At 51.0% G+C, this 8,484-nt stretch overlaps 1 protein-coding gene across 1 annotated transcript; it reads left to right on the top strand.

The window, feature by feature from the left end:
• Positions 1 to 5,561: 5,561 nt before the first annotated feature.
• On the top strand, positions 5,562 to 6,650 carry LOC104290077 (alpha-(1,3)-fucosyltransferase 6-like). Its single transcript, XM_009889126.1, has one exon. The coding sequence runs from the start codon at positions 5,562 to 5,564 to the stop codon at positions 6,648 to 6,650; it is 1,089 nt and encodes a 362-aa protein (XP_009887428.1).
• The last annotated feature ends 1,834 nt before the right edge of the window (positions 6,651 to 8,484 follow it).

Raw genomic sequence — 8,484 nt, 5'->3', positions numbered from 1 at the left:
GTGAGGTGGGTCTAGCCTAGAAGATCAGAAACCCATTGCTGGATGCCAACCAGGGGACACAGTTATATGACAAGACACAAACAACATGCTCAGCACCTTAGGACCTGCTGTGCATTTGGGGATTGGGGCTCTCCCATGTCCCTGTTCCTCCTCGCTTATATTGGAAATCCACATAAGAAATCTGGCAGAGTGAGAGTGCCTATTGACACTTCTTTTATGTTTGTGCAGACAAAAATGCTGAGGGTGATGAAGGGGAGCATCAACGGTCATCGTGTTTGGTCAACACCTACTCATCCTACCCAATGAAGCTCAGCTGCATGTTCAGGACTAGCACTGGATCCATGCTGGTATTTGCCTATTGTTGATCATCTCCCAAAACATCTTTGTTCCTGGAAAGCCTCAACAAAATGTTCTGCAGGAGATGAGCAGGGAGCAGTTGGAGAGCAGCTGTGAGTGCCCTGGGCAGAGCTCCCTGCTGAGTCTTCACAAAGGAATTCTGCATTCCTCCCACTGCTCCTCACCCTTTGCAGGGTGCCCAAAGTGATCGGAGCAGGGAGATGTAGTGGTGTTCCCTTGTAGTCTCTGCAGAAGCTTTTCAAAGGAATTGGAGGTACATAGAGACCTTTTTCCAGGCAATTTTAATGACAACATTAAATGCTTTGATACTAGCAGAGATATATTGCTGATGGGGCTGTGAGGCACATGCTCTGTCCTCTTGCAGTCTCTCTCCTTTCTTGGGACAAGGTGTCTGATTAGATAAATGCTTCTAAGAACCCACCACTGAGCTGTAGACCTGGGCTATGGCTTTTCCTCCCCTGCTACGTATGCAACGGGAAACTAAATGGAGCCAGGGCACAGGTCTAAACACTGTCCCATTATCATCTGTAGTGCAGACACCTTGGCACGATTTTAGCCCATGCCAAACAACGCCCTTCAAACAGCATCTGGACTTGGTCTGAAGATAGCCCAGGGCAAGAACCGTTCCCAGTGAAAAAGCCTGGATGTGGCTGCAGTTCACTGAGAAGCAGTGGGGATGGGAGTCAAGCCGGGTCACTTGGCCTCAGGGACAAAAACTAGGCTCCAGCCCTTTTATTTAGTAAAGTAGACGGGTCCAGTGCGTTTGCAACTCCATTGTTGTGGTTTATCCGTTGTGGACTAACTGTGCCCCTTTGAAGGCAAACGGTCTCAGCTATTCACCTGCCGGCATCCCTGGGTGAGCGGTGTTTGCCCCGTCGGCACAGGGAGTTCAGCCCTTGCATTCTCCTGTGCTCACCTGGGCAAGAGCTCAGCATCTGAAGCTCCACTGTCCCTTGCTAGTCAGCAACGGCAGTAACCAGGAAGCCTCTCCAAAACACAGCTTTATTTGTCCTCAGATGTAGGGATTACTGAGACTATTCATCATATAACAATAAGTCTTCACGTTAACTGCATTCGCTCCTGCCAAGTCTATTACCTGAACAGCTTCTTTGTTCTGTCCATGCTACAATCCCACATCACCTCTGGACTAAGCAATCTGTCACCGCACACCACATGTGTCACTCGGAACAATTCTCAATCCACAGCTTTGTGACTGTTTTCCATGACTTCCCCACACTTGCTCATTTGTTTAATTTACATTAACTACCCCTGCTGAGCTTAAGTTCCTTATGGTCCTGGTTTTCAGGGGTACAGAAGTCTTGAATTTTCCACCTGCCTGAAGCGTCTTACCTGGTGCTGCAGGATCCTTCAACTCAGGGCTTCCCATGGTGCTGGGAAATTCAAATATTCTTTCTCCTCCACAGCCTTGAGTAAAATTGCACCTGGGGACATCTGGGCACGCAGAGTCTTCATTTGTGCTGCTGGCTGCAGAGCTCATGGACCCTCAGCAAGAAAGCTGGCCAGTGTCTGAACTTCATGACTGCATCTACCCTTGTAGGACACGTTTGTTCTCCTGAGGCTAACCAGCATGGCTGGGCCATGTTCATGTTAGAGAAATCCTCCTGCCTCCAAGGAGTGGCCATGTGCAGACTACCTGTAGGCAATGGTTGCTTGCCCAGGTAACTCCCAAATTTCACCTGGGTCACATTTGGCATAGAGCTAGCTGGTTCATACCAAAGCTGGGCCATGGACCATTCCAAATTTCAGCTTCTAAGTGAGTTAAATCCAGAGCCTGTGCCCTTGTATTGTTTGAGTTACTGGTATAGGTGTAGCCTGTGACATGGGGAAAGGGCAAGAAGTCACAGTTTCTCAACTGTGGAATTTCTAGGTGGAGCAGTTGAATGGCTGGTACCTTCTGAAACCCAGGTGACGAGCTGTGAGACCTCAGGCTGCCTGGGTCACCCTGGGGTGAGCAAATCATGAGTTAAGGCCCTCATCCCTCATGCCATGGTATATTTTTTTGCTGTCACCTGTGCTGGAGGGCTCCCAGGTCTGCAGGAGGCACCTGGACACACTTCAGGTGACCTCCAGCTCTGCCCCAGGAAACACACCTGCTGGTAGAAGGCCTGGAAAGGTAAAATCTTCCACCCTGTATTGCCCATTTACAACCTCCTTGCCCCCCCGCCCCCTCCAACACCCCAAACCTGCATTAAAGCTCTTTCTGTGAATGTAATTCCAGACCAACAATCCATATTCACAGCTGAATTTATTTAAGCCTGATAATAACACATAATGGCTTTTTTATATCCCAGCCAAGTGCAGCCAAGCTCGATGCAAGATCAATTCACTCCGGCCATAGCAAACAAACAACCTCTTCATGTCCACAGACCGTGATGTACAATGCCTATTCACCTGGGCTGGAGACGCTCCAAAGCATGGTCTGCGGTGCTGGACACAGGAGGGATCCCCCAGACAGTCTTGTTCGAGCACTCGTCTGCTCTCAAGCTCATGGTGATTGCTGAAGTCGCCAGTCCCAAGATGAACTTTAGCTCGAGATCCTGGAAAGGTGACCTGGAGATACGGCCTGGTGTGGGGATGGAGGCAGCTGTGCCATGAAGTCCATTAGCCGTCAGGGGGACTTGCAGACGTGATGCCAACACCTCCACTCCATGCCAGCTTTGCCCATCCTTCCCAACCAGAACTGTCCTCCTGCGACGCAAGGTGGAGAAGAAAGCATATCACAAGCAAATCCTGCGGGTTGAGACTGGCAAAGGAAGCAAACCAGTGCATGTGCAGAGGTGGTAAGGTATGCCTTAACCACAAGCAACGTCTGGGCTGCTTTATTTGACCGTTCCTTAATTTGTCAGAGGACTCTGTCCTGGCTTTATTACAGCTTTTATTATTGGATGACATGTTTCTGGTGGTAGCAACTGGCACACGCAGCTCAAGACGCAGGGAAACACGCCACTGATCCCTCCCCGCATCTGAGCTCTCTTTTCTTCTCCTCTTTTCCTGGTTGTGTCATCTACTTCAGTGCTCACCTTCACGGCGCACTTTCTCACCAGGACAAAGCCTGGAGGTGAGTTGCAACAGTCTGTCCTTTTTTCGATAGCTATGGGAGGAGGAACCCGACTCAGGCTGTGAGAGAGAGGCACCGGGTACAGGAGGGAGGGCGTCTGCGGTCGTCTGTTTTCACCTCTGATTGCGGGGAGGCATTGCTTCCCTCCCTGTTGTGTCCGTCAGCGGTATAGGTACTGCTGATATACAAGATAAGAGGTGATGGGTGCTGCACCCGCCAGCTTCTGCTGGAAATCCTGTTGTTGTGGGGGATGTTACAGCTACCTGTGCAACCATGGTGGAGCACGGGCTGGTACTATATGTGTTCCCTTGGCCTTTGGTCAATATTGATCAAAACTGTCCTGTTAGACAACAAGAAAAGCAAAAGCGACAAGACTGGGGCTTTGGGGCACAGACAGCAGCCCCATGCTCTTGGAGACCACAGCAAGTGGATCGGTAAGAGCAATGGGGTGTCGCAAACCTTGAAAGACCGTGACTATTACCTGGTGCGGAGGAGCAGCCAGCAGGATGGCGGTCATAAAAGCGGTGATGGCGGTGCTATGAGAGAGACTGTTGGAAGTCGGGCTGTGGTGGTCATACAGGAGCTAGCTGTGCTGTGGCTGTGGCTACTGTTCATAGGACACCGAAGCAAAACACACAAACAGGGCCCATAATGGCTACAGATAAGCTGTTCTGAAAGGTTCATTGAGGTTATAAACCAAAAGACAAGGAAACACCTGTAGCAGCAGCCTGCTGGTTTGCAGGTCGGATCCCCCACGGCCACGGGGAACGGGAGCTCCCCTAACCCACCACCTCAGTGTGACACTGACCTCAAATTCCAGTATGTGGCTCGCGGGCCCATTCTTCTGGTTCATGTTGTCTTTCTGGGGGTCCCCTTGGAGTCTTCTCTTTATTGTGGCCACACACGTGTTCTTCTGAAGTTGGCATTTTGTCCTGGTCTCCCACCATGGCAGGCAGCATCGCCTGTGTCCTGCGGCCCCCTGCGAAGCCCAAAATCTGCCCCAGTGCTCCCGTTGGGCTCCGGTACGGGGGCTCCTCTTTGCAAGTGATGGGATTTGTGCTGGGGGACCCTCGGTGGGTTCCCTGGAGGGGTCTGTAGCCCTGGGGCATGTGCCGACTTCTCCACGCCCCCCACCCTTTTGGTACCCACCCTAGACATGGTATAGTGGGGGACCCCAGCCTGGCCGTCGTACATCTGGGGTTTTATGGCTATATGTTTTTAATCCCTATAGCTTTATGAATAAATAAGTAAATAAATATTTAAAAAATATAAATAGATATAATGATATAAAAATATACACATCTATGCATATATAGAAGAATATATATCTAAATAGAATGTATATAAATTAAAAAATACACATCTATAAATATATAAGAATATCTAAATAGAATATATATGAATTAAAAAAAAATACGTGTTTGTACGCTCCTCTATGTATACTTCTATATATTGTATAGAGGTACAAAATATACATTTATATAAAATATGTATATAGTATACAAATGTATATATTTTTATAGATGAGCATGTCCCTGTCCAATGGAGGCAGCCAGCCAATCACAGGGCTGCTTCCTGGTCCAAAGGAGGCAGGCAGCCAATCACAGAGCAGCCTGAGGTTTAAAAAGGCGGGCAGCTCCCTGCCCTACGATGGTGGCCCCCTGTCCTAAAATGGTGGCCAAAACAAAATGGCAGCCCCGCGTCGGCAGAAATATGGCCGTCCGTGTCTGGTGCACTTCTGGGTAAACCAGAAGGAGTGGCTGTCGGTGGGGCCTGTGGCCCTTCTGCCCCTTCTCTGGTCCCCGAGGTGACAGGCCTCCCCGTGACGGAGCAGGCCACCGTGTGTCCTGAGGAACCCGCCATGGGCAGCTCATGGCTCTTCTGGGAAATGGGGCTGACGAGGAAAGGCAGTGGAGGTGATGGAGGGAAGCCTGGGGTCTGTGGAGGGGCGGCTGCGCCCCGTGGGTGACTGCGTATGGTGCTCCAGAGACCGACCTTTCTGCAAAGAGGCGGCTGGAGGTCAACACGCGTCAGGTCTTCATGCTGTCCCCTGAGCCACATCCCTGCTGGGGTCACTGTGCCTCCATCACTCAGTGTCCTCTCTATGGTGTTTGTAGATCCATTCATGGAGCTCGTGGAAGGGAAGAAGATCTCCTACAAGAAACTCTTCACCTTCCTGCTCTTCAGCTTCATCTTCAGCTCCTGCTTCTTTGCTTCTTTTCGTCAGTTCAGGACTTCTGGGCCAGAGCATCACAATTCCAGTCCCTCTGCACAGACAGCCCAGGATGGAAACACCAGTGTCCCACCAAAGGGTGAACACAGGCTGACCATCCTGCTGTGGAAGTGGCCCTTTGGGCAACACTTTAACTTCATAAACTGCTCAGAGGTCTATGACACCCCGGACTGCCACTTCACTGTCAACCGCAGCTGGTCCCAAAAGGCTGATGCTGTGATTATGCATCACAGGGATGTCTGTGGGAACTCGGAGGGGCTGGCCCAGCTCCCCAGACTCCGTTCCCAGCGCTGGATCTGGTTCAACCTGGAGTCCCCAAGTCACTCTCCGAACTTAGGCGCAATGGACAACCTCTTCAACCTGACCATGTCTTACCGAAGAGACTCAGATATCTTCACCCCTTATGGGGAGCTACAGCTCCTCGGCCAGCCCCAGCCCATCAGCATCCCACCCAAGACCAAGCTGGTGGCCTGGGTAGTCAGCAACTGGAGAGCAGACTCCCACCGGGTAAAGTACTACCAGGAGCTGAAGAAACACATTGCTGTGGATGTCTATGGGCAACACCACTTGCCTCTGCCCGGGGACAAACTCCTTCCCACTGTGTCCCAGTACAACTTCTACCTGGCTTTTGAGAACTCGCAGCATGAAGACTACATCACCGAGAAGCTCTGGAGGAACGCCTTGTCCTCTGGCACCGTCCCTGTCGTGCTGGGGCCTCCTCGAGAAAACTATGAGCGTTTCTTGCCCCCTGACTCCTTCATCCATGTCGATGACTTCGCCAGCGCTGAGGACCTGGCGCGGTACCTGTGGGAGCTGAGCAAGGACGCCGAGAGATACCAGCGCTACTTCCAGTGGCGCAAGTGGTTGAAACCCGTGGCAGGGGTCAGCTGGGCTCTGCACATCTGCAGAGCTTGTCACTTCTTGCAGACGACGGAGGCCAGGTACCGGGTTGTGCCCAATCTGTCCGAGTGGTTTGTGTAACTGCTGTTTGCTCAGCTCTCTGCTGCGCTGCAATATCTTTGTCCTTGCTGGCGGGTTGCAATTTCACGTAATGATTGAACTCAATGGAAATGGAGGGACAAGAAGAGCTTTGAAGCGAACAAGGAAGCAATTAGGTGTTTGTATGTCTTTGTCTTACTGGAGAACAGACTGTCATATAGAGTAGTAAATTGGTTTTTTCGATGATCTGTTAGTTAACTGAACAACTTGTTGCGCTGGCTGCAGCTTGGTCTTTGGAGAAGTTCACCTTCAGTCTCTGCAAACAATCCTGGGCCAGCTCCACAGGGTGGAGAGCCGAAGCAAGTGGCCAAGAGGGGAAGGTGAAATAGCAATACCTATCATAAACCTGTTTCGAGGACTTTGTACCGTGCAAAGCTGTGGCTTGAAGGGGCGGCCACATCACGAGGAACTGGTCGCCCTCCCCTCTCCCAGCCCCGCAGCCCCAGTCCTGCCCTTACTCTGCCTTGGGCTCTCCCTGACTGCCTTTGGGGTGCTGCATCAGGAGCTTCAATGGGCTGAAAACAACTCGATTTATTTTACAAGTCTGCTTTTTGCACAGGTTACAAGCCGGTGTGGGTTTGAGGGGGGTGTGACAGCAGCAGGCTGGTGCAACTAAGGCGCGGGCTGCCAAGGATGCCCCTGAAACCACCGTAGGTTGTGGTACCTGCAGCACCCTGTGGCAAGGAGATGCTCGGGCCAGCTGCCTCCTCCTCTGTGCCTTCAACATCGCAACTTCTGGTATCGGCTGATGCCTCTCGGCCACATGTTTAAAAAACAGTAAATAATTGGCCTTTATTGAGCTTCCCGCTGCCGTTCAGGTCGTATCGCTGGAAATTGTTTCCTTTTCAGGTTGGGGAGCCCCATTGCACGGACACAGCCGAGTCCTCCCAGGCTCCCTGCCGATACCTCTGGACATTCAGTTTGTTTTCCTGACGGCTGCTGATCCCTGAGCTGAGCTTTTCAAAGGTCCATCCTGACCCCAGGATGTTTCCGTGAGGAAAATCAACTCCAAGTCCAGCAGTGCACAAAGAGATGCAATTGTTTTCTCCATCACCAGCTTTTAGCAAACATTTCCAACGAATTCCCTCTGCATTTCCTCCTGCAGTCATTCTCAGAAGAAGGACCATCGACAAGACCTTGGCTTTAGCATTGCGAGTCCCTTAGTTTCATTAGCAACCTTTGCCACTTTCGTTTTTCTCTGCTTTGCAGATGGGTTGAACACATTGATCAGCACAAGCCTAAGAACAAATCCTTCACTCTGAAACCTGAACCTTTATCCCTCCTGTCTTTTTCCTGTCCTCCTAACAGCACCTGGGTAGGTGGGACCTTCCTGAGGCTGCTCAGTTTCTTGAGGAGCCCTTGCTGGACCTTAGCAAAGCCCTTTGGAAATTCAGGTAGGCAAATACGCCACATCTTCCTTAGCCGTGTACTTGCTGGCTGCTTCAAAGGGGAGCAATAAATTTGTGCATCAATCAATTTTTATTGCCAATTAATGGTCCGTGCTTCTGCCTCTGCCTTGTCTGCCTGCAGACACATGCATCTCTCCTGCAGACACACACATCTCCTGCAGGCACACACGTGTGTCCTGCAAACACACGCATCTCTCCTCCTTTAGCGTGTAGCTCCCGGGATCTCATCAACCGTCCCTGGTGCTCTTCCCATCCTCAGAGCCTGTTCAGTTCAGAGCAGCTGGAGAAATTTAAGACTTGAACACTGCTGATTGAGCTGATGTGGATAAGGGATGAACAATATTCTTCAGGTGAGCTCTGTGAACAGTCTGTCCGCACCAATGGGCAGCACTGGGGAGTTGGGAGGG

The sequence above is a fragment of the Charadrius vociferus genome, unplaced genomic scaffold (genome assembly GCF_000708025.1).
Source record: "Charadrius vociferus isolate BGI_N301 unplaced genomic scaffold, ASM70802v2 scaffold657, whole genome shotgun sequence".
Lineage (NCBI taxonomy): Eukaryota > Metazoa > Chordata > Aves > Charadriiformes > Charadriidae > Charadrius > Charadrius vociferus.
This window is presented reverse-complemented; position numbering and strand designations above follow the sequence as displayed.

Excerpts from the sequence above, each read along its gene's own strand:
- LOC104290077 (XM_009889126.1), top strand. The coding sequence starts at position 5,562 with ATGGAGCTCGTGGAAGGGAAGAAGATCTCCTACAAGAAACTCTTCACC.